At 37.8% G+C, this 27,076-nt stretch overlaps 1 protein-coding gene across 1 annotated transcript in view; it reads left to right on the top strand.

Annotated features, from left to right (window-relative positions):
* Window positions 1-27,076, top strand: part of LOC126356246 (BUB3-interacting and GLEBS motif-containing protein ZNF207-like) — a 71,326-nt gene that overhangs the window by 6,423 nt on the left and 37,827 nt on the right. Inside the window, exons 3-7 of the mRNA XM_050007077.1 lie at window positions 5,709-5,850; window positions 22,197-22,440; window positions 22,531-22,654; window positions 25,309-25,406; window positions 25,571-25,700. Coding sequence (XP_049863034.1) covers window positions 5,709-5,850; window positions 22,197-22,440; window positions 22,531-22,654; window positions 25,309-25,406; window positions 25,571-25,700 — 738 coding nt within the window. The remainder of the gene's footprint in view (window positions 1-5,708; window positions 5,851-22,196; window positions 22,441-22,530; window positions 22,655-25,308; window positions 25,407-25,570; window positions 25,701-27,076) is intronic.

Below are 27,076 nucleotides of genomic sequence, written 5' to 3'. Positions count from 1 at the left end.
AATTTATAGTTTATTCACTAATTAAATACAATTATAAGGCCTCCAACGGCATGTAACGTACAAAATAGGTATAAAATGTCTTGCTTTACACCCTATACCGACAATACCAGACTGAGGAACCATGAATTTGTACCAACTGCAATTGTAAATTTTACGAGGGTTTACTAATCTAGTGTTAATTACCATTTTATGAGGGCAGCAAGCATAAAGATCTGGTAGAACATTCTAGCTGTGTTACATTTTATTTCTTAATGTTTGCCAATATGTCTCAATTTATTATATCTGAATTCATTATTTCAAAATGATTGATTGATACCATATTGTGTTCTTCTACACAACATTGCGTTGTTTGGTGTATTTTTTAATGTCTTTTGTAAACACTTATTCCCTTATCTACTTAACCATTACCTTGAAGAGGATAGATTGCTACTCACCATATAGGTGACATGTTGAGTTGCAGACAGGCACAAAGAAAAAAATGTTACACATTGGCCTTTTGCCCAAAGCCTTCTTTGGAAATGAAAAGAAAAACACGCACACATTCACAAAAGCATGCATGGATGATCTCCATCTCTGGCCCTAGTAGCTGGTGGCAGCAGTTACTTGTGCATGATGTGTCCTTGCTTTTGTGTGTGTGTGTGTGTTGTGTGTGTGTGTGTGTGTGTGTGTGTGTGTGTGTGTTTTAAGAAGGCTTTGGCCGAAAGCTCAATGTGTAATAGTCTTTTCGTTGTGCTTGTCTGCAACTCAACATGTCATTCTTACTGTGAGTAGCAGTCTATACTTTTCACAATAGTGTTGATATTCCAACATGGACTTTCGTTGGTTAATGATTACCTTTGTACTAGTGTGCACTAATGACCTTGTAAAAGAACATAAACAACATTATAGCTGAGAATGTAGCAAATTTCATCAAATTAGCAGCATTCTCTTAAAGTTGGAGTGCACAAAAGTTTGTGACTAAATGAAATAGTTGTTTTGTTGCTCACTAGTAAGCTACGTTACAGAAACACACTCTAAAAAATTTGGGGTATTTACAAGGTGGTACAATAATCTCATTTCAGTGATATAAAGAAACATTAAGGTCTTGGAACACTGTTTTAACTCGCTGAAATAGCTACCTGCTGGTATGTTCATATTATATATTTATCATGTAGTAGCAGGCATAGCCTTCTAACACAGTTTCTCAACTTTCCTGCTATACATTAAAAGTGGAGCCTAAATCTGGAAGTGCAAGTGGCTGTGGTTTAAATTTAGAAACCAATGTTTACTGTAGGTAACACAGCTGACCCAGAAATTTTATTGTAAAAAATTGTACTAAAAATTGTTTTTCTTGAAAATCTGTAACATGCCAGGAGCTCAGAGTAGTATATTTTGCCAGCATGTAAATGATACAAAAACCTTAAAGTACGATACCATAGTTTTAATTGTGGTATTGTCCAGTATAGTGTGAAAAGTAGTTGTCAACTAGCTTCAGTTGTTCCAGCTGTGAAATAATTCATTACCCCCTGATGGGCATTAGAACAAATTTGACAACTGTCAAAGATTGGTAGTTTAAAAAACCTTTGCTATCATTTAGGAAAAAGATAACATTGTTATGCACACAATCAAAAAAGGTATCTAGATACTGGACACTAATCATGATGGAAACCTCGACTATTAAAGAACTTGGACATGTTGCTGAGAGATTAGTTATTTTTGACCCTCAATAACGGTATTTTAGACTTTCGGGCCACAGCTTTCACCTGTATTTGAGTGTAGAGGCAAGCGGTTCTCTAAATAGTTAAAGTTCTCTTTGTTTAATTCTAATGTGTTTCCAGTTTAGTGCTGCTACATTGATATACACTTTTGTAGACATTGTTACAGCCAGGCAGGACAGTGCCAAATCCCCCACATACTATAAATAATGGCATTCACTGTAATTGAGTCCTGATTTATCTAATGTAAAATAAAAGTAATGCAATATGAAAAGATCTAGTTAAGAAATTCTAATAACTGTTGTTCATTAGTGTTATTGGGTTGCATTAACTCTTAGGATCAGTGATAAACACGACAGAAGAAATTAATTTGTTGACAAGACACAATAAAGAAATGACTAAATACATCTGCAAATGAAAAGGTGCCATGAATTGTCTGCAGTCAATTTGTTACAGAGAAAGGAATGGTTTTGAGCTCCTGAACTAAATTTATGTTCTTGCAAGAACAATCTTATATTTTATAAGTTTAGATGCATCAACATTATTTGCTGATTTTTCGCTTTATACATAACTGAAGAACCCATTTTGGTAATCAGATCCTAGTTTCAGTTCTTGTACTTCACTTGAATAATAATTGTGATTAAAGATCACAGCTTTCTTTAGATGTCCAGCATGCTTCTTTGGCATACCTCCTTCAAACATTTCCTCAAATCATCAACAGTAATACCCTGCCCAGCAGGTGCACTTAGCTGCTGCTTTTTTGCTCACCAGGAAAAGGAATTCGGGTTGTAACATTTCTCTTGTGAGTATTGTAAAAAGGCATCTCCTGTAGCATGATGTGCCAACCCTTCATGTTCCTGAAATAGCTTGGAGGCTCTTAATTACGTGTCAGTTATTCGTGAAACATTATTAGAGTTGATTATTAATATGCAAACTGGCACTTGAATGCACTATTAAGCTGTTAATGCTTAACACGTCACATCTTCTGGATCATACATATGAGATCTCACCTCTGGTGCTTTTCTTGCAATGAAAAACTTCAAAGCCAAAACACACTAGTACTGCCTTTCATGAAGTTTCCTAAAATTTAAATAGTTGTTGTTACATGACCAACATTCATTTTAAAATGAAAGACAACCTAGTAAATCAATATTTTCTTACCAACTTTGTCAGGAAAAAAAATACATTTTAAAATGTTACGCAGTACTGTTGGTTCTACACTGCAGCCTTTCGTTATTTTGGTGGTAGTTACATACCAAATTATCTTTCTTTAAACCTGGAGTTACTCAAGATTGCCAATATTTTATAGTGTACAGAACATTGAGTTTGTAGTGACCTGAGTGAGATATGCTCATGTTTCCCAGTTGATGCTTTAAACAGTTTTTTTTCAGTTGGCAATATGATTATGGATTACTATGAATGAACATTTCATGAAGAATTTCGACTAATTCAATAGGGCAAAGTGTGAATTTGGGGGCAGTAGTGAGTGTACTTTTGGAATATTAAGCACCTGTAGTAGTCCATCCAGGCCTCTTTGTATCTCCTATTGCATTTTTCTGTAGGAGACTGCTTGCATGGACTGTGCTCAATTTTTCATTTACTGTGAGTACTGAAATAGCTCTACCTGTTCCCATTTTTCAACACAACACAGCCTAGTGCAACCCTGAGAGACAGGAACACACTACTGTTTGTTAGGCTGTGCAATCCATAGTAAAGAGGGGAAAAAATGAGATGCTCATTTCAGATGTATCGTGGGCTGTGGGTGATCAATATGCATGCTATTGTAAAGTAACATTTTATGTAACTGGTCTTTATTACCAACACTGTCCCTTGGATTCTTGCAGTGTTTTCTTTGTGGTTCATTTAATAAGTATTACAAACATTTGCAAAGTCAGTGCCTCAAAAGTTTGTTCCTCTCCCTCCACCCTCATATTATAATGTGGGTTGTCTCATATCATCGGAGTATTTTGTTTACCCTGTATGATTGTACACTGCCTAGTTAACCTGTCCATTGTGGGGTGACAATTATTTGGCATCTGTTGATGTTTTGGAACTGGTTACTGGGAGCATAAAATTTTGATCAGTTATATGTTGGCATCACCAATTTGTATCAACACTTCATGGGTATATTGTTGCATTTATAAAGCAGTCTTTTTGGGCATTAGAGTTTGTTGAATGTGTTTGTTGTCATTGAATGTTTGTGGCACAATTTATGTTTATGAAATGTTAATTCATATTGGTTGCAAAGTGCAGCTGTATAAACATCATTTCAAATACTGTGCTAAGTCACTTTTCAGCTAATGTTCATTTTGACTAGAATATGTTTTGTTCAGGAAAACATGTACCTATGTTTTAGAATTACATTGTTTTAGTAGGGGACAAAAGCTCCACTTAATGGAATAAGAGCACATTTAGTAGTGCAGGTTGGTAAAGGTAAGGTATTGTGACAATTGAGGGTTCCCTTTCGTGCAAGTTTTTAACCGTTGTTCATCTTCATTGAAAGTAGTTACTGAAAAAATATGGCAAATAATATTAAACACCTTATGCCAAAGTTGAATAAATTCACTTTTGGCCTCTTTTTTACAGGGGTTAGAACGTCATCTAGCACACCACCCAGAATTATCACTCTATAACTTGCTGTTGCCACGCAGGTTTGACGAGAAAGTTCATATTTTTGAGAAACTTTTAGCTATTATTACCAAGAATTTTTAAGCATGATATTAAGAATTTATGTGACTTGTATTGTTTATGGCTTTGTTTGAATCACACCGCTTTTTTGTATTAAGAACATTGTAACATTTTAGGCACTATAGATGTTTTTCTGCTTGGTGGGGTTTACTGTGAGTAAATTAGGAAAATTGGGATTACTTTGATTTAGTGCAACTTTTTTTAAAAAAAATTTCTGATAGCCGTTTTGGAAAGTAAACTAGCAAATCTTATGGAAACACACAATGTATAGGATTAATATTGCATTTATGTTTATGTCCATTGAATTCAGTGTAATAGATTAGATTACAGGCAAATAATTTGATAATTTTACTGCACAGTCATGAACAGAACATTGTCATAAAATATTTTCTGTGTATATATACTGCCCTTAATTTCAGCAGAGCTGTAGATCACTTTTAGACGTATGAATTAATATTATACTTTACATTCCATTTTTTTGTTTACTGTTTTGTATCTCATGTGTTACAAATTGTAACTGTGTTGTGCAGTGTCAATAGTATATGATAATTTTGGCAGTATATGATAGCTAAATGGACAAACTGGTTTAATTAAAATATTTGGCTACATTTTTATGTTAAGAATGTTTATTGTTGTCTTGGAGTATGGGTTTCTTGGTCACATTTTCCTTTTTGTTCCCCTGTTTTATTTTTGCTACTCCATTTTTTATAATTCCACCAACTCATTCTACATTTATTGAGTGTATAAATTATGAGAAGAAGAGTTCTTTGTGCATAATGAAATTTAATCAAAACCTGCTATATAACAGAATTTTCTTTGTGTCCACAATAAATGGAAGTAAAATATTGCTTGAACTAAGCAGTTCAAGGTATTTATAAACAGTATATTCTGTGTGTCCAGCATATTGAAGACCTGTTATACATTATAATAAAATTTACTCAAGCTTCCGGCTGCTCTCAAGTGAACATTGATCCACTTGATGCAGATGGTAGCTCAAATTTTGTTGGTATATATTACCTTGAACCAATGCATTTATTATACATTTCTTAGTGGTATAAAAATTTGTCATTTATACATGTCTGGAAAGTGTAAACATTTATTTTTGAGCAGAATTCTGTAGAAAATTGTGTATGTTTTGATTTTCTTGGGCGTATAATTTCTTTCTTGGTGTCACAGTGGGATTAATGTTTGCTAACTTTCAGGGTGTGCCTTAATTGTTTGCATGCGTAATACAGTGTTTCTGAGTAGTGGTTTCTTAACCTCCACTCTTAGGGAGTCCTAATTTACTTCTTGTGCATGTTTGCCAACTGCAATTTTCTGTTGTAGGTCCATAAAGAAACTATTGATAAAGTACCAAATTCATTACCAAATAGATCTAACATAGAAATCGAAATTTATGGTATGGAAGGCATACCACCAGAGGACATAAAAGAACATGAGAGGCAGAAGCAAGGGAAAACATCTGGTGGTAAGTACTTTTGTCTGTATCCACTTTTATATACCCTAAAATTGTTTTAATAATGTGTATCCTGCAACTCCCCCCCCCCCCCCCCCCCCCCCCCCCCCCCCACCTCTCTCTCTCTCTCTCTCTCTCTCTCTCTCTCTCTCTCTCTGTGTGTGTGTGTGTGTGTGTGTGTGTGTGTGTGTGTGTGTGTGTGTGTGTGTGTGTGTGTGTGTGAGAGAGAGAGAGAGAGAGAGAGAGAGGGAGGGTGGGGGGATTACACGCATGCGCATGTTTCTAGTTATCTTTACTGTAATGTGAGTCCATTCCTAATATATGTATTACAATAACTAGAAAAGCTTAATTCTCAGATGTGTAGTAACATTAATTTTAAAGTTTTGTGGCAAGGGCTGTATGTAGACGGCAGCAGATCCTCATGCCTACGTCATGTTATTCCTGCAGTTTGAGATCATTTGTGTTTCAGTCTCACACTAGGTAGCAACATGGATTTGGTGGATAGGGAGATGTATATATACTTCACAATACTGATTCAGTGGTAGACTTATGGTTGTGTAAGTGTCCTATGTATGTGCTTCTGACCATTGGTTACAGTTCAGTCTGTAAAAAGTACTAATGACTACATGACTTCATCTTATTCGCTTGTTGTGCATGTTATTTTGTTTTCAGGTATTGACTAACTCATCGATTGATACAAACGAAATGAAAATTCCATTTGTCTTACCTGGAAATTATTATCAGGTAACAAAGTACACAGGTTTGGTACAAAATGTTTGTACATTGCTGTTTTCTCAGGTGATAGCAGTAAAAGTTTCTGTGATTGTAATGACCAGATATCCTGTCTCTCTGTACCAACCAAAATTATGAGAGTCACACTTCACACAAGCAACAGTGCTAAATAAATTGTAAGGGGACACTGTGGAAACAAAAGAAAAGGAAACTGATGCGAATAGAAACATCACACTTCCCTTTTCTGCATTATTAATTTTCATATGCTTTTCGTTTCTTACATTATTCATTTTTGTATGCTTCTTTATTATAGTTGTACAGAATTAATACTCATTGACATTAAAGAGAATTTTTGTGTACAGTTTTGAAGTAGCTGATGAGTGTTATCCCTTGTCCTGAGATGATACACATCTGTATTTCGTGTGCTACTTGCTGTGGCCAGTTTTGTACGCACCCAAAGTTCTGCTCATTGTTATTTACTTTTCACATTGTAGGTGAACTATTTGTTTGTGAAACTAGGTAATTGCAAAAGGCATAATGCACACCCTGCTTCTGTTGTAAGGCTGCCACATGACACACTAAAGTGAGTAGCTGCCATTTACTTAATAAGCCAAACTGTGGCTACAGTGAGCTGAGGTTATCTTCACCTCTTGTTTGAAAGGGTACATGCACTGAGGTGACAAAAGCCTAATATTGGATCACCTAGTTTTGCCCTGCACAATGAAACAACTTAATGTGGCATGTACTTTATAAGTTGTTAGAAGTCTCCTGCAGAAGTATTGAGCCATGCTGCCTCTATAGCTGTCCATACTTGCAAAAGTATTGTGGTTTAGGAGTTCGTGCACAAACTGACCTCTTGATTAAGTTGTATAAATGCTTGGTGTGTGGCCAAATCATTTGCTCGAATTTTCCAGAATGCTCTTCAAACCAATTGTGCACAAGTGTGACTTGGTGACATGATGTATTGTCAAGGTAACTGGAAGTACATGGATGGCTGCTAATGGTCTTCAGGTAGCAGGTCATAACCATTTCCAGTCAATGATTGATTCACTTGTACCAGAAGACATTGCCCATTCCATGTAAACACAGCCCACACCATAATGGAGCCAACAGCAGCTTCCACAGTGCCTTGTTGACAACTTGAGTCCATGGCATTTTGGGCTCCATGCCACACTCTATCCCTACATCATCTCTTAACAACTGAAATCGGGGCTCATCTGACCAGGCCACAGTTTTCCTGTCGATTGTCTGTTGCCATAGCACATTAACACCACATTCCTAATGTATATGTTCGTCATACATCCCACATTGATTTCACTCATTATTGCTGACTGTTAGCACTGACAACACTATGCAAATACTACTGCTCTTGGTCGTTAAGTGAAGGCTGTCAGTCTCTGCGTTGTCTGTAGTAAGAGGTAATGGCTGAAATGGGTTTTCTCGGCTTACTCTTGACATTGTGGATCTTGGAATATTGAATTCCTTAATGATTTCTGAAATGGAATGTCCCATGCATCTAGCTCCAACTATCATTCCACATTCAAAGCCTGTTAATTCCCATCGTGCAGCTGTAACCACATTGGAAACCTTTTCATAGGATTCACCTGAGTACAGTATTAGCCGTGCCAATGTACTGCCCTTTAATACCTTGTGTACACAATACTACTGTTATTGGTAAATGTGGCTATCCCTGACTCTTGTCACCTCAGTTTAGTATTCAATACTTGTTAATCACTTCAGGTCTTCGTATCTGGACCTCCTGCTTTTCATGTGAAGGCAATTTGGTAGAGTGTGCAAGTGAAAACTGTAGGGTAGAAATATAGTGGAGGTTGTTTGCCTCTGCCTCTGCAACAACCTTAAATATCACGCTCTTATATACAAGGTGTTTGTGTTACTAAATTAATCCGGTTTGTCACATGAGCTTTAATAGTGTCTGTCATACGTATTGGTTTCTGTAGTGATGCTTTGAATCCATTTTCAACACCTTTGTTTACACTTCATGGCCTTTATTGGACAGCTTTAGTTAATTTATAAAAAACAGGTTTTTCATTTTCCGTTTGGTCCGTTACATTTTTGTTCTCTTGGATCTCAATTTATTCATCTGAATAATTGTTTGTTTGACATCCTTATCTTGTTGCTTTTGTTTTTTAAATCTTCATTGTAATTTCTAGTTCTCTCATGTTTACCTTGATTTCCATAATCCATCCAATGTTGCACTTACTGTCCCATAAAATCTGTTATTTTTGTGATGACTCTTTTTTCTAGTAACCTGATTGGATGTCCAAAGACCAAAATATATTTATTCCTGATTGTGCTCATTACCAGTTCCATTTCCTTGTTTTCTTCATTAGAATTTAGTCGCCAGTCCATTTTCTTGGTATCTTTTGTTTGTGCATTAGATTTCTCTGTAAGTGGAGTATTCAGTCTGTTTCTGCAGTGTAAGTTGTTTCACTTGAATGTGTTATTTTTGAATGTGTATCTGCTTTGTAGCATTTTAAGTATGTGTATATTGACAGGTCTCTCTTGTTGCATGTGTTCTGTTCTGCTGTTGTCACAGTTTTGATTTCCTGTTATTCTGTTGTGGTTTTGTTTGCAAGTGTTGCATCAGTTAGTATAATTTCTGTATTTGCAAATGACATTGTTGGGTTTATTTTCTGTACTATTTATTTAGTGATTTAACTTGATTTTCCTGAATGCTGTGGAGGAGAAGAGTAAGGTCAAATGAAATAAAAAGAAACAAACTTTAGGAGGCATGAGATATTCTGGGGCTGCAAGGGGGGAGCGAGTGTTTCAGGTAGAACTAATGCCCGAGACCTTGTGTTGGTTTAAGTGAGTTTCACCAGTTTTACTAATTTTGGGTGCAGCTCAGAGTTTTATAAGAAGCCTGTTCCCAGTCTCTCTCTCTCTCTCTCTCTCTCTCTCTCTCTCTCTCTCTCTCTCTGTCTGTCTGTCTGTCTGTCTGTCTGTCTGTCTCTCTCTCTGTCTCTCTCTCTCTCTCTCTCTCTCTCTCTCTCTCTCTCTCTCTCTCTGTCTCTCTCCCCCCCCCCCCCCAGCTTCCTAATTGGTCACTACTAAATGTGTCTACTACATTGCTGTGTTTAACACCCAGTTTGTGAATCACATAATATTGAAATTCACTGAGTTTCAAAGCCCTCCTCATTAGATGACTTGAAGGCTCTTTTAGTTGTAGTAGCCATTTTAAAGCTGCATGATCAGTAATCGTTGTAAACTTAAGTCCATAAACATACCATCTAAAATATGAAATACCCTCTATTAACGCTAACATCTCCTTTTCCCTGGTAGAATAATTTTGTTCAGCCTTATTAAGCTGAAGAGATGCATATGGAACTGGGTGTTCATTCCCATCAGTGATTTTTCCCTAAAACCACTCCAAAGCTGTACCACATTTATCACATGACAATATGATGTACCCTATTTATCACATGACAATATGAATTCCTTTGTGAAATCTGGAAAAATCGAAACAGGATCTGAAGTTAATTTAGGTCCAGTTAAATGTAATACCTTTCTGCAATGATTTTGTTAGGGTTTGCGCCACTTCAGCAAACTCCCTTCATGAATTTTCTATAGTAATTTGCTAATCCAAGGAAATATTGTAATTGTTTAACGGTCTGAGGGACCAGAAAGTCATATTTTGCTGAAGTAAGGTGTGGATCTGCCCTTAATCCATCTTGGCTTATTATATGCCCCAGGTAGTTTACTTTTGATCTTGCATAATGACACTTATCAACGGTAAGCATAAGGCAAGCCCGTCTCAACCTGTCTAATACCATCTCCAAACGCTAAACATGCTCTTCCAAGGCATTCATGAATATAATTATATTGTCGTGATACACCATGCATTTGTTTGGTTTTAAACCTCTGAGGACTCCATCTAATAAATTTTGAAACGTAGCTGGTGCATTTTTCAACCCAAAAGCCATCCTACAATTATGGTAGTGACCAGAATTTGTGGCGAGTGCTGTTTTGTATCTATTTTTTTGAGGTCTGTCCTCGGGGTGTACCTCACTGTGATGATATCCATTTCGTAAATCTAGGGTTGAAAACAACTTGCATTGACGCAGATTATCTAATGTGTCAACAATATTTGGGATTGTGTACACATCTGTTACTGTTTTTTTCAGTTAAAAATTTGCAGTCTCAACAAAACTGCTATTTCTTTGTTCCATTTGATGGTTTCATACCCACAGTCACAATACTTGCTGACCTTGGACTATCACTATGGTCTATAATTCCATTAGGTAACTACTGATTCACCCTTTCTTTACTGAAGGCTGTAAATGCTTAGGTAGCTGATACTGTTTTCTAAATACAGGCAGACTATTGTCTGTCGGTATTCTATGTTGTGTGATTGGTGTAGCATGTAACACTCCTTGTGGACTGAACAAACTGTTATACCATAGTACCACTGATTCCATTAATGCCCTGTCATTACGCGAAAGGCATTTAACATTCTCCTGCCATGCAGGTATGTCGACGGTTTTTTCTGTTTTACCTTGTACCCTGCAGTGCTCAATGTCTTCATCTTTGAAAACATTTAATGTGGCTGCCAGTAATCCTTTTGGAAGACTTACTTCATCTCGCCCAAAATTATCCAGGCATATTGGCACCATAACCTGACCATTAATACCCCTTCTGTGTTGTTATACATCTATGTAAGAAACAATGTAGCTCATCCAACATGTCATTACTTGTTAGTGGTTCTCCCAAACACACTACACCCTGTGGAATGTTACTGTCTAATACTGGTACCCAGAATAGTGTTCCTGTACCTGGTGGTACTCTTGTCATGTAGAACAACTTGTAATGCACTTATAAACAGTTTATTCAATGCCACCTTTGCAATGGGTCCATCTTGTGATATAGAAACATTTGCAACTGTTGTACCCAACAGAAATACTTACCATAGAGTTCAGTCGTCCCATCGCCCAAGGTTGATTCTGCGTGATGCCTAACCAGAAAATCTAACTCAAGTATTGCAGTGACATCTTGTCCAACAGTTGGGAACTCTTCCATTTGCTCTTTAAACCCAAGCCATATTGTCCCGTTTGAATCAACTGCATTGCCGCCTATTGTGTACAACCTGTACCTTGGCCCTTGTAGTCCGCTCTTATCCACGAGATCCAGACTAACAACCGATGTGTGTACCCCTGCATCTACCAGAAATTCATATTATTTCCCTTTCAAACAAGCTACAAATGATTCGTCTCCAAGTGTGCATTAAATGCACTTCTATTTAATAGGAATGTTTCTCAATGGAAGGAAGATTCCCGTTATCATTTAACGATTTCTTCCTCCCATTATGCCTTGTTTCGTGACCGACACCCGTGTGCCTTAAGACCAATACATTGACAAAACAATGCTGTTGAAAACACTGTGCTTTAAAATCATCCTTTCTTCCACAACGATAACATTCTTTGTTCGACACAAATATTTTCTGACCATTCCGAGACTTAGCAGCACTATCTATCTCTTGCAGATAATTGGCTACGTGCAGTGATTCTTCTACATTTTGTGGATTTTCCATTCTCATTGCAAGAAAATTCTGGAGAAATCCCCCTTAGGAAAACATCCAGCACTATCCTCAGCCTTTCTCAACAAGACTGCGTCAGCATCTGGTTTGTTAGCCAGCTCATAAGTTTGGGTGGTCAACTTGTGTATCCTGTCTGAAAATGCTTCGACAGTCTCATTTGGAAGTTGTCTCAAATTACTTAACTTTTCTCTAAAGAAACGCGTACTATTTATTTTTCTGTTCTATTACCTTAAGCCAATTGCCAACTCTGTAAATGTGGTTAATTTGCTTAAAATCTTACGGTACGTGATGTACATCTTAGCCTCACCCACCAATTTGCCCATCCACAGTGATGTTTGTTCAGACCAGTTGCACAAGCTGGCTGTGGATAACACTTCCTGAATAAAAATAGTGGTATCTTCCGGTGTTTCGCCAGAAAAAAGCAAAATAAGACAAGCGGTTACAGAATTCATGGATGCGGAAGGTACTGCCAGTATTGATTTAACTTTACTGGTACCTGATTGTGAAGGGTCTCCCATTTTACGTAACTGTTGTGCCATTTACTCTTGTTGTTGTTGTTGTTGTTGTTGTTGAAGTCTTCAGTCCTGAGACTGGCTTGTTGTAGCTCTCCATGCTACTCTATCCTGTGCAAGCTTCATCATCTCCCAGTTCTGTTCTTTTAATGATTTCTTGTGTTCCGTCAAAGCTGACACCATTTATGCTGTAGAAGCTGCTCGCATTTGTGTCATATCTGTGCAGTTTCTGTTTTTATCACAGTAAGCCTTATACACCACAAATACACACTATAATAAATGTCAAAATTTACTTATTACTCACGTCATTGGCACTCAGTGACACTTCACAAAGCTCTCTTATGCATGACCATACTGTTCGTGAAATAAACCTGTCACGAGGTGCTCTATGGCTATACAAATTACAATCCACCGATACAAAATACACTTTACTGCAACTCCCTGAAAAGTAACTCTGAACTCACTGTATCCTATTCCGAATGTGACCGCCACCAAAATATACTTCTGAGAGAGAAAAAGCTTCTCAGCACCTGGCCCAACAGTTGTAACTGCTGGTGTTCTTCTGTACGAAACGTTTCATACAGCCTCCTGATGTAGATGCTGCAAGTGTCAGAAGCTTGACCACTTTCTGTTACCAATTTTGCAAGAGGTGACTGTTGGGAGGGCATGGTTCTGTGTCAGGAGGCACTCTCCCCGTTCACTCCTTGCCCATTTTCCTCAGAAGGATGATAGTGACCTGTGGTCTCCAGTAGGCACAGTGAAAGAAGATTCAGAATTCTTTATTTGTTTTCATAAAAATACGGATAGTGCCTTGACTTGTGGTTGCCATTGTCTCTCAATACCCGCCGAGGAATCGCATCGTAAGTGGCCTTCAGCCAGATCACGGCAGCTGATACTGCACCCTTCATTCTAGCTGGTTGCTGCACTGGCGGTGTGCTGTGCTGTTTGCAGTGGCACAGCTCTGTCTGTACCATGACGTTGTGGCATTGAGTGATGGCAATGCGTTTATTGAACTTAACGCATGCTGACTTGAGAGCTGCTCTGTCCCCTCCCACTCACCACCCTTAGTCGTCATTCGTTGTACCACGATGGCGGTTGCCATGTAGCCATGCGATTCTGGTGATAATGGCCTGCCGTCCAGTTAGGGCCCATTCAGTCCACTGGAAGGTCAGGAATGCTGGTGTCATGATCCTGGTGGGACTGAAAGACCTCCAGGTGCTCCCACATGTGACGGGGGCAAACTTTGTTGCTGAACTCTGTGCCTGATGACTATGGCAAAGTGGCCCTCTCACACAGTAGTGGCTGTGTCCATAGCGTGGAAGAAATCTAAAACAGACTTGTGCCAGACGTCACTTTGCTGCAATAATGGAATTGAGTGCGAACATCATTTACCCCCTCGATCCATCTGACTGACTTACTTATGAGCTAAACCACTGCGGTGTTAATGGAGCAGAGTAGTAGCCAGTGTTTACCTGACATCATTCGTCATGATTGCATAGGGCTTACTAATATGAAGGTATCAGCAGTTTCTCTTCTGCAGTTCTTGCTTAACGAGTTTGTTATAACATAGAACCGGTTCGTGAGAGCTCTTGGTACTATCTGTTGCAATTGCCTTAGCCTTTCTTTCATCACATAATGAAGGTGACACGATACTGTTTGGCTGCTCTGGTCCACTACAGTGCACTGAATTCTGTTGCCTGGCTCGCCAGAAAAGCCAATATTGTGTTTTGCTCTGACCTGGTCTTGGTAGTAAAATGTTTTCTTTGCCACCGCCTCATTTTGATATTGCCAGCAAGTGGACATTTTATGATATTCTGCCAAACATATGTAAATGAAAATTGAATTACTACTGTCGGAAATAGTGTCAATATCTGCAGTTTATTAGTGATGATTGAAATTATTAAAAGCATTTGTTTTTCATCAGACAATGCAAATTTTCAGAAAAAACTCTCTCTGCATAACAGTTCGCTCAAAATCCAGTGTGATATTCCTGTCAGTCTTGCTATATTTCAAAAACCAAACTTCTGGATGATGTCCTCCATAAGAAACTGCCAGGCCAAAATACATTCAGCTGCGGGTCTCAAAAATTGGGTAAAAAATTCTTGTCATGAGCTAAAGGTGTGGAAGAAGAAAGTGCTACAAAAGATGCCAGTTCTGAAAAATACAGCAAAATTGCAGTTAGAAGTGTTTATTTCATGTTTTAAAATAAGCAATTTACAACAATAAAAAAATAATAAAAGAAACTGTTACCCCTAAAGCTAAACCTCGAACTTCCTCGTGTTCTTTTTCATCAGTAATTAAAAACAGAAAAGACAGTTAAATAGGAGAACCCTTCTCTGTTTCCTCTGTGTTCTACTTGTTAAAGGGGACCTAGTTTTCAGTAAGGGGAAAACCTGTGTGGTTAATCCCCAGCAGTGGTAGAGAGCCTCCTTCTTATCACCCTAGAAATTAACACCACCAACTTGGGTTCTGCAGAATGAAACAGAAGATTAATGAATTCCAGTTGTCAAATCCTACATGAAGTACCAGTTTTCGACCTCTTGCTGTAACGGATATGGTAGAAGCATTTTTATGTGATGAAGGAAGAAGAGGTACGGTAAGCTGGAAAGAATTACCAGTCAAAAACATTATTTTTCCAAAATGTCGTCCATATACTGTAGTGATACTGCAGTATAAATTTGAAGTGTTAGTTAACAGTACATTCTTAGTTAACATATTAATTCATTTTTAATCCACAGTTGCACTCATTATTTTAATTATTGATCGGTTTCGCCTTGCAAAGTGGGGTGCACAAAAATAGAATCAGCTTCCAGTGCAGTGAATCTGATCGCTATTTGGAATTTAAATAAAATATATTGGTGCATTTTCAACGGCATATGAAATTTGTAACCTAAACAAGTTTTTATAGGAGGATTAAATTCCAATATTGTTACTTTTCCAGAAAGACAAAATAACTATTACAACTGAGAACTTTCTTTCTCATAAATGTTACTTCAGAAGTGTTTGTCAGTTTCACTGATAAAAAGCATGAACCTTTTTTTTATATTAAATTTCTCTAAGGCAAAATAATTTTTATTGAATCCTTCATTTTCATTTGACTCGTGCTGTCCTACATCATTGTTAAGGTGTTCTGGAGACTCAATCAGAATAATAAGGTAGGGACACTGCTTTCAGCTGAGGTGTTAGAAAATAGCACTGTAACATCAACTTCACTAACAATCTGTCACTCTAATGGCCTTTGTGATAACTCCTACTTTATTTTCTAATGGTTGCCTTCTAGTTTTTCCTTGACGCAGTGGACCTACTGTGCAGTGTCACCAATTGTATAGAGGGACTTCTTTGCAGTCTGTGGAGGGTTGAGGACTGTAAGAAGCATCAAACTATATAAACTAGTACAAAATCATGTAACCACTTCTGAAGCACTTTCTTGTATTGTGTTTATTGTATTTAACAGTTGAAGCATTAGGTGACTAATCTCATATTAACTCATATGTATGAACAGCATCTCAGTATCGAACGAATATCGTACTAGACTATTTCAGAGTTACATTGACGTTCTTCGTGAAGTCTCTTCAACTGTTTCATGCCAACGTTTACATTGTCCCTTGTTTACTCTGTCCCTTCCAAAACAGCGTCACCGCTGACACTATAGTATAAATGCCACCTCCGTAGCAGGTGGAGAGTATTAATAGCATCATGCCTTACCAGTGTTCTGTACTCTCATCTGTTTCCCATTGTAACTGCACAAACCAAAAAAAAAACCACACACAGTGAACAATAATCTACCTAAATAATGTTTTTACATGATCGTCTTTCATACAATTGCGAAGAAGAAGTGGAACAACATGTTACACCACAGGCCTCGCCACTAAGATAAAAGATGTGGTGTAAGTTAACTTACTTAACTAATTACAATCCTTTTATAACTTCCACCTTTTGATAAATTATGATTACTAAAATTAATGTCTCGTGAAACTGAATTCAGTTTTATTTCTCTACACAACAGAACGCGTATGAACACACCTCTTAAGTCAGTCATTTTTAATTAGTAATCACTAGGTTTACCTAGAGTAAGGCGTAGTTTATGTTCCAATTTTGGATAGTTGTTTATGGTATTCAACTTCATTGACAAAAAAAATTCCACATCATTTTAATATGTCCATTATTTTTTACCTGAACTATTTTCAGATTAATAGTAAAAACTGATTCAGATGTGTGGTTGTTTTGGTTATTATAATCTAACTAATGATTATGTCATTAGTAATTCTACCAAATTATTGTTAACAGCCAATCAGTGCATTCTAATTAAAAAAAATTCCTGGTTGATTCTGCTCTATCCTTGGTTCATTATTTTTATTCAAAGGTAATTTCATAGAGGTTATAAAAGGATTGTCATTATTGCAGACAACCTTATAGGTGGTGCAACCAGAGCTATGAGTAGTCACTTTGTGTATTAATAACTGCTTCAGCTGTATTTAGTCCTTTATTATTGGATCACTACTGTTTTCGTGGCACTAAAAACCTTATCTTCAGGTGAACATCTGTATAACAATAACTCCAGAAGGAATAACAACCGTGAGATGTACACTGGTATGGCAAATTGTTTCATTGCGTTTGTGCACATCTAAGCAACACAATTTAATAATTAACAATGGGTAAATATTTGTTCTGGTCTACGATGTTAATTCCATTTCCTTTTGTGTCGAAGAATATCAGACATGTTCTGTTTGTATTTATATTTTCGTATCAATCTAGTGTAGGACAGGAAGAGATTAATGTAGAATTAAAGACTACAGTATAGTGAAGATAGTAGAAACAGCACCAGGGAAAATTGAAAGTGAAATAAAGTAACAGTTAACGGTTTTGGTTTCTGTGGTATTGCACAGAGAACTAAGTGTTACGATGACAGATTCAGCTTTATGTTGTACTTTCAATTCCATTATGGAGGTGTCCATTCCTCCAAACTAGTCAAGTATTAGTCTCACTATCTACCCCCCATGAACCATGGACCTTGCCGTTGGTGGGGAGGCTTGCGTGCCTCAGTAATAGAGGTAGCCGTACCGTATGTGCAACCACTACGGAGATGTATCTGTTGAGAGACCAGACAAACGTGTGGTTCCTGAAGAGGGGCAGCAGCCTTTTCAGTAGTTGTAGGGGCAACAGTCTGGATTATTGATTAATCTGGCTTTGTAACACTAACCAAAATGGCCTTGCTGTGCTGGTACTCCACACGGCTGACAGCAAGAGGAAACTACAGCCATAATTTTTCCCAAGGGCATGCAGCTTTACTGCCCTCTTGGGTAAAATATTCCGGAAGTAAAATAGTCCCCCATTCGAATCTCCAGGCAGGGACTACTCAAGAGGACGTTGTTATCAGGAGAAATAAAAATTGGCGTTCTACGTATCGGAGCGTGGAATGTCAGATCCCTTAATCGGGCAGGTAGGTTAAAAAAGTGAAAAAGGGAAATGGATAGGTTAAAGTTAGTTATAGTGGGAATTAGTAAAGTTTGGTGGCAGAATGAACAAGGCTTCTGCTCTGGTGAATACAGGGTTACAAAAAAAATCAAATAGGGGTAATGCAGGAGTAGGTTTAATAATGAATAGGAAAATAGGAATGCGGGTAAGCTACTACAAACACCATAGTGAATGCATTATTGTGGCCAAGGTAGATACTAAGCCCATGCCTACCACAGTAGTAAAATTTTATTTGCCACCTAGCTCTGCAGATGATGAAGAGTTTGATGAAATGTATGATAAGATAAAAGAAATTATTCAGGTAGTGAAGGGAGACGAAAATTTAATAGTTCTGGGTGACTGAAATTCGATAGTAGGGAAAGGAAGAGAAGGAAATGTAATAGGTGAATATGAAATGGGGTAAGGAAAGAAAGAGGAAGCCGCCTGGTAGAATTTTGCACAGAGCATAACTTAATCATAGCTAACACTTGGTTCAAGAATCATAAAAGAAGGTTCTATACATGGAAGAAGCCTGGAGATACTAGAAGGTATCAGATAGATTATACAATGTTAAGAAAGAGATTTAGGAACCAAGTTTTAAATTGTAAGACATTTCCAGGGGCAGGTGTGGACTCTGACCACAATCTATTTGTTATGAACTGTAGATTAAAACTGAAGAAACTGTACAAAGGTGAGAATTTAAGGAAATGGAACCTGGATAAATTGGAAGAACCAGACTTTGTAGAGAGTTTCAGGCAGAGCATTAGGGAATGATTGACAAGAATGGGAGAAAGAAATATAGTAGAAAAAGAATGAGTAGCTTTAAGAGATGAAATAGTGAAGTCAGCAGAGGATCAAGTAGGTAAAAAGACGAAGGCTAATAGAAATCCTTGGGCAATAGAAGAGATATTGATTTTAATTGATGAAAGGAGAAAATACAAAAATTCAGTAAATTAAGCAGTCAAAAAGGAATACAAAAGTCTCAAAAATAAAATGGACGGAAAGTGCAAAATGGCTAAGCAGGGTTGGCTAGAGGACAAATGTAAGGATGTAGAAGCATGTATCGCTAGGTGTAAGATAGATACTGCCTACAGGAAAATAAAGAGACCTTTGGAGAAAAAAGATCCACTTGCATGAATATCAAGAGCTTCGATTGAAACACAGTTCTAAGCAAAGAAGGGAAAGCAGAAAGGTGGAAGGAGTATATAGAGGGTCAATACAAGGGCGATGTTCTTGAGGATAAAATGGAAATGGAAGAGGCTGTAGAAGAAGATTGAAATGGGAGCTATGATAATGCTTGAAGAGTTTGACAGAGCACTGAAACTCCTAAGTCGAAACAAGCCCCAGGAGTAGCCTGACGAAACTCTTACTATCTGGTGAACAAGGTGTATGAGATGGGTGAAATACCACCAGACTTCAAGAAGAATATAATAATTCCAATCCCAAAGAAAGCAGGTGCTGACAGATCTGAAAATTACCGAACTATCAGTTTAATAAGCCACAGCTGCAAAATATTAACACTAATTCTTTACAGATGAATGGAAAAACTGGTAGAAGCCGACCTCGGGGAAGACCACTTTGGATTCTGTAGAAATGTTGGAACACATGAGGCAATACTGACCCTACAACTTATCTTAGAGAATAGATTAAGGAAAGGCAAACCTACATTTCTAGCACTTGTAGACTTAGAGAAAGGTTTTGACAATGTTGACTGGAATACTCTTTCAAATTCTGTAGGTGGCAGGGGTAAAATACAGGGAGCGAAAGGCCATTTACAATTTGTACAGAAAACAGATGGCAGTTACAAGAGTCGAGGGACATGAAAGGGAAGCAGTGGTTGGGAATGGAGTGAGACAGGGTTGTAGCCTCTCCCCGATGCTATTCAATCTGTATATTGAGCAAGCCATAAAGGAAACAAAAGAAATGTTCGGAGTAGGTATTAAAATCCATGGAGAAGAAATAAAAACATTTAGGTTCGCTGATGACATTGTAATTCTGACAGAGACAGCAAAGGCCCTGGAAGAACAGCTGAACAGAATGGACAGTGTCTTGAAAGGAGTATATAAGATGAACATCAACAAAAGCAAAACGAGGGCAATGGATTGTAGTCGAATTAAATCGGGTGATGCAGCGGAATTAGATTAGGAAATGAGACACTTAAAGTAGTAAAGGAGTTTTGCTATTAGGGGAGCAAAATAACTGATAATGGTCTAAGTAGACAGGATATAAAATGTAGACTGGCAATGGCAAGAAAAGCGTTTCTAAAGGAGAGAAATTTGTTGACATAGAGTATAGATTTGTGTGTCAGGAAGTCGTTCCTGAAAGTATTTGTATGGAGTGTAGCCGTGTGTGGAAGTGAAATGTGGATGATAAATAGTTTGGACAAGAAGAGAGCAGAAGCTTTTGAAATGTGGTGCTACAGAAGAATGCTCAAGATTAGATCAGTAGATCACGTGACTAATGAGGAGATATTGAATAGGATTGGAGAGAGAAATGTGTGCCACAACTTGACTAGAAAAAGGGATCAGTTGGTAGGACATATTCTGAGGCATCAAGGGATCACCAATTTAGTATTGGAGGGCAGCGTGGCAGCTAAAAATCGTAGAGGGAGACCAAGACATGAATACACTAAACAGATTCAGAAGGATGTAGGTTTCAGTGGGTACTGGGAGTTGAAGAAGCTTGCACAGGATAGAGTAGCATGGAGAGCTGCATCAAACTAGTCCCTGAACTGAGGACCACAGCAACATCTGTTTCACTAAATACTTTAATATGTTTACATATCCAAATGTATCTGAGATTTGGTTACCGTATTCTTTCGCCTTCCAAGTTGTCTAGCTCAATTTTTAACTTCTTAGGTAAGTTTACTTTAGTGTGTTTCTGCATCAGAAAGCTTTTTTTATTTCCTCTTTAGAAGAGTGTATCTTAGAAGATACTTCATGTTCTTGTTCCTCTAAATGAGACATACTTCATTGAAGCAATAGTCAGTACAAAATATTTAGATGAATGTATTATTTAGACATTTGTCACATATATTAGAATGGTACCTTGTAATTAGTGTCATTCAGCAAAAGGTTTGCCATTGTTGTTGTTTTTTTTTAAGGAAAAAAAAACATATTCATGGAAAAATGTGGTGAAAAATTGAATACAGTTCATATTTGTTGTCATCTGAAATAGCTGAATTCCGTTTCAAAATCAAGTTAGCATGAAATATTTATAGGTTTCTTAGGTTTTTGTGTGTGTGTGTGTGTGTGTGTGTGTACACCTGTCCTTTTTTCCCCCTAAGGTAAGTCTTTCTGCTCCCAGGATTGGGATGACTCCTTACCCTCTCTCTTAAAACCCTTATCCTTTCGTCTTTCCCTCTCCTTCCCTCTTTCCTGAAGAAGCAACCGTAGGTAGTGAAAGCTAGAAATTCTGTGTGTGTGTGTGTGTGTGTGTGTGTGTGTGTGTGTGTTTGTGAGTTTTATTTATTGTGCCTATCTACCGGCACTTTCCCACTTGGTAAGTCTTGGAATCTTTGTTTTTAGAAAGAAACTTCCACATGGGAAAAATATATTAAAAACAAAGATTCCAAGACTTACCAAGCGGGAAAGCGCCGGCAGACAGGCACAATGAACAAAACACACACACACACACACACACACACACACACACACACACAGAATTACTAGCTTTCGCAACTGATGGTTGCTTCTTCAGGAAGGAGAGGGAAAGACGAAAGGATGTGGGTTTTAAGGGAGAGGGTAAGGAGTCATTCCAATCCCGGGAGCGGAAAGACTTCCCTTAGGGGAAAAAAAAAGACAGGTGTACACTCGCACACGTACACGCGCGCGCGCTTGGTAAGTCTTGGAATCTTTGTTATATGTGTGTGTGTGTGTGTGTGTGTGTGTGTGTGTGTTAGAAGAGCACCACTATAATTTTTGGCGAAGTTACAACATTATAGGATCACTCCATTGTTAACATACACAGCTGTATCAGTTGTTTTACAGTGATTAGTGGCTGAACCCTCCCCACTTCCCTCAATTTCTGATTCCTTCTTCCAAACACACTAAGCCATCTAAAATAAAAAGATTTATGTGCCAAGGAGTGCTTAAATAATTGTTTAGGGAGGACGTCACCAAGCAGCGGTGAGGAAGAACCACCACCAAAGAAGGCAAAGCCAGAAGGCCTGCTTGGTAATGGACCAGGAGCTCTTCCTCCTGGATCTGTGATGCCAGGTATGATGACACCACATCCTCAGGCCCCTATGCCACCACATATGGGACCTATGGGACAATTTGGACCTCCCATGGGACATCATATGATGGGACCTATGACACCTCATATGGCACCACCATTTATGGGACCAGGGTAAGATGACCATCTTTCTTTTTCTTTCCAATTGATGCTTGTTTTAGTTGTTGGTATTCTACCTACCTTCTTTCATTGTTACATTTTTAGTGGTATGCCAGTGATGGGACCCATGGGTTCCATGGCACCTCCTCCAGTGAACATGGGTATGAATGCATCAGTAACAACAACTCAAGCAGCTCAGAACAAACCACTGTTTCCAAGTACTGCCACTGTAAGTATATTTGTTATTATGTTACTCTGATAAGTGTATAACATTTCAGGGAGATAGTTTTAAATGAGAGAAAGGTACCGTAGCGAGAGGGGGGTGGGTGATCATGGCCTTGATACTTACGCTGTTATGGGAGACAGTACAATAAAATCAATAATGGAGGAAGAGGACAAGCTGTGGTAACAAGATAATAAACATATACAAATAACACATCAGCCTCAGTTGCAAATAAAGATAATAATGTTCTAAATAATGTAATGGCAAGGGAGATGTTCCTTTCCATTGAAGCAAAACCATAAATATGTAGCTTAATAATTATTGAATTAAAAGTTGTGAAGGGTTGAAGAGGATTTCTTTCTTCATCAACAGTTCTGAAGCAAGGGTCTGTCAGAGGAAATAAACTGGTAATGCAAGTGACAGAATGCCGTTGCGTTGGTCACGACAGTGTAGTGCTCCTTTGGCTTTCTTGTGCCATGAAAGCTTAGTAATGGACATACTAGTGCGGGTGGCAAAATATTATTTATTTGGTCATGAACCGGCTTTCGGCTTCTTGGGTAAGCACAACAGAACATAACAATTACATATCAAATCGTGTGCGACTTATTACAGGTGACAAGATCCGCATAAAACTTTTTTGTTGTAATTGGAAGGTTATGATTTCTGTAATGATTTTTTTAATAATTTCTTTTGGAAACACTCTCTATCTCATTGTTTTATGTATCTTCTGTATCTGTGTAAGTAATACAGCATCTGCATAAGTCACACATCATGTTATGTATGGTTGTGACATTCAGATGCCACCTGATGATGGCTTAAGAAGCTGAGAACTGGTTTGTGATCATATAAACAATGGAATCAAGAAAGTGCTACATACTAAATATCACTGCGCACCCCCCCCCCCCCCTCCCCCCAAATACCACCATTCACAGCAACTTGCCAACATTTTAGACACTACCATTGTAATTGTAAATGATTACACCTTCTTTACTTTGCAGTCTGTGCCATTGGGAGATGTTGTGGTCTTCAGTCCTGAGACTTGTTTGATGCAGCAACATCATCTCGCAAAGGCATAGACTGCAAGGTAAAGAAGGTGTACTCATTTACAATGGTAGTGTCTAAAATGTTGGCAAGTTGCTGTGAATAATGGTATTGGGGGCGGGGAGGGGGCAGTGATATTTAGTATGTAGCCATTGGGAGATAGTGATTGCAATTTGTTCTTAAACAGTGATAGCTCTAGAATTCTCACAGGATTGGTCCATTGCATGAAACAGGAGATATAGTACTACTATTGTAATAAGCTAGTTTCATCAGTTTGATGGATGGGAAATATCTATATCCTAAAAGAGAATTGTTGGAAGTACGATCAACTTACAATAGATAAGTTTTGAGTGTATTCAGAAACAAGTATAAAAGATTTTACTGTCTCTCCCAAGATATTTTAAGGACAAGAAAGGCTGTTTGTGTCATACACAAGTCTTTAATCAGTAATCAATGACTCATCTTATTAGAAACTTGAGCATTGATGTAAGCAAATAATTGTGGATTGAAATATTCTCCACTTTCCTTATTGTAGATTTTTTTTTGTCCATGTTATCTCCGCAGGTAGTACAAAAAGTGCAGAATATATATGAATGCCTGACTCACCTGAGGTGCTTTTTATATCGGATGTATCTCAAAACTCTTGTGATATATGATCTTTTGGCGACACACACACACACACAGAGTCTTCTTTGCTGCATTTGTTACCTGTTAGACCATCTCAAGATTTCCATTAACTTTAATACTCTATCTCTCATAGTGTTCTTTTGTCTACATTATATACTCTTTTGGTTTGTTATATTAAGTAGATTTGCATCTGATGTAATGCTCCCAAATGTCACTTACCACCCTTTTTATCCCTCCCACCTTTTCGTAACTCTTATGAGTAACATGATTAGAGAGACTAATTAGGTTTGTAGAAAGTGGTCACAAAATCTGAGTGACAGTAATAAGAATGGGAATTCTATAAAGGTAGGGATTTTATAACTGGTGACACACAATTCAGTACTGCTGATACACATGAATGAACTCCATAGAGAAAATGACTGAATTATTTATTATGTAATTGAGAAAACCCCTGTATGTATGGATCGTGAAAAAGGACATTGACATGTTTACATACAGCAGATGTGAAGTGTTTGAGAACAGCAGCTGTGTCGACTTGGTATTTTATTGCTGTAAACTTCATTAGAAAGATAGACAACGATTTCATTGAAGAAAACTTGGTGTATTGCATTGATGGAAAATGCGTGGATAGAGTACGTTTAATTATGGATAAGCATAATTTTTAACTTACTGATAGTTGTCAGGTAAATTGTATCATTGTATATTGATACAACAAATCATTATATGTATAAATTTATGTGTTTGATTATAAATATTGGTAACTTTTATTGAATGTGGTTTTTCTTATTGTGCATACTATTACGTTACTCACTATCAAGAATAATTTTTTTCCAAAACTTCTGTTAGTGTTATAAAATATGTTGAATACATATGAAATAATGATTTTTTTAAATATTTATGTTTTTAATCAAACATTGTCTGTAATGACATAACTAATTTCTGGTGCCAGTAAACAACTTGTAAATGCTTTCTTTATAAACCTTCCTCATTAGCCAACAACTTCAGTCACCACGACTGCTACACCTGGAGGAACTACCACCACAGCTAATGCACCCATAGGCCCCGTGAAACCCACATTTCCAGCCTACAGGTAAACAGTTAATTTAAGTTTGTAGTTAGTATAGTGGTACACAAACTATATGATGCAGTTTATAATTGCAAATTGCATCAGTGTGACTGTTTTGGTAATTTGTATTCAGAAATTATCTGCTTGTCATTATTACTGGTAATGTATACAGAATTTTCTCTCTGCAGTACGGCAACGACTCAGAGCAGTCAGACTACGTCTTCACCTGCTGTTAATGAGAGCCCACAAAAAGTTGCTCTTATCAACACGACTGGTGCCTCAAGCAAAATTATCCATCCACAAGAGGATATTTCCCTTGTAAGTAGCACAGTGATTAAGATGTAATTTGCATTTATGGGTAATGAAAATTGGGCACGGGATATAGCTTTTCCAGGAAGGGATTAAAACATTATTCTGTGGCTATTTGTGTGATTGTTTTTTGTACATTTTTGCGGAGTGTTTCTGTCTATATTTCAGCTTTGCTTTAGTATGTAACAGTCTCACATAAGTGTGTTGAGCCATTTTTACAGATACAGAAACTCGTACATTATTTGTTGCAACTTCTGTAAGAAGGTTGGGGGCAACCTCAATTCATACATTTGCTTTTGTTGTCCTGTCATGTAAAAGTTTGTGTTCATTCAGATGCTCTAAAGTTATCATGTCATTTTAAAATGTTGGTGGCTACAAATAGAAATTGCATAGACAAGTAAAATTCTGTTCACATTTTCACCATATCTGCATATATGCATCTGGAATAGCATCTGCTAGTCTGTGATCTGTAGTTGAAAATATTGTAGTGTAATAGGTCAGAGAACTAGTGAACTGTGACTCTGTTTCACAAAGCTAATGTTTTGCAGATTAGTCAGCAGAAGCAGCTTAAATCAAATTGAGGGAAAGGAGGGAGGGGGCACTTAAATTGGTTTTGCCCAGTCTTCAAGGGAGATATCAGTACATATACACTATGTGATCAAAAGTATCCAGTAATTCCCAAAAACATGTTTTTCATATTAGGTTCATTGTGCTGCCACCTACTGCCAGGTACTCCATATCAGCGACCTCAGTAGCCATCAGACATCATGACAGAACAGAATGGCTCCGCTAAACTCGCAGACTTCGAATGTTGTCAGGTGATTGGGTGTCACTTTTGTCACACGTCTGTATGCGAGATTTCCACACTCCTAAACATCCCTAGGTCCACTGTTTTTTGTGTGATAGTGAAGTGGAAACATGAAGGGACATGTACAGCACAAAAGTGTACACACCGACCTCGTCTGTTGACTGGCAGAGACCACCGACAGGTGAAGAGGGTCATAATGTGTAATAGGCAGACATCTATCCACACAATCGCACAGGAATTCCAAACTGCATCAGGATCCACTGCAAATACTAAGACAGTTAGGCGGGAGGTGAATAAACTTGGATTTCATGGTCAAGCGATTGCTCATGAGTCACACATCATGCCGGTAAATGCCAAATGACGCCTCACTTGATGTAAGGAGTGTAAACATTAGACTATTGAACAGTGGAAAAATGTTATGTAGAGTGACAAATCACGGTACACAATGTGGCGATCCAATGGCAGGGTGTGTGTGTGTGTGTGGCGAATGCCCAGTAAACGTCATCTGCCAGCATGTGTAGTGCCAACAATACAATTTGGAGGCAGTGGTGTTATGTTGTGGTCGTGTTTTTCGTGG

Source organism: Schistocerca gregaria, chromosome 3 (assembly GCF_023897955.1).
Source record: "Schistocerca gregaria isolate iqSchGreg1 chromosome 3, iqSchGreg1.2, whole genome shotgun sequence".
NCBI lineage: Eukaryota > Metazoa > Arthropoda > Insecta > Orthoptera > Acrididae > Schistocerca > Schistocerca gregaria.
Note: the sequence above shows the minus strand (reverse complement) of the source record. Positions and strands in the feature narration are given on the sequence as shown.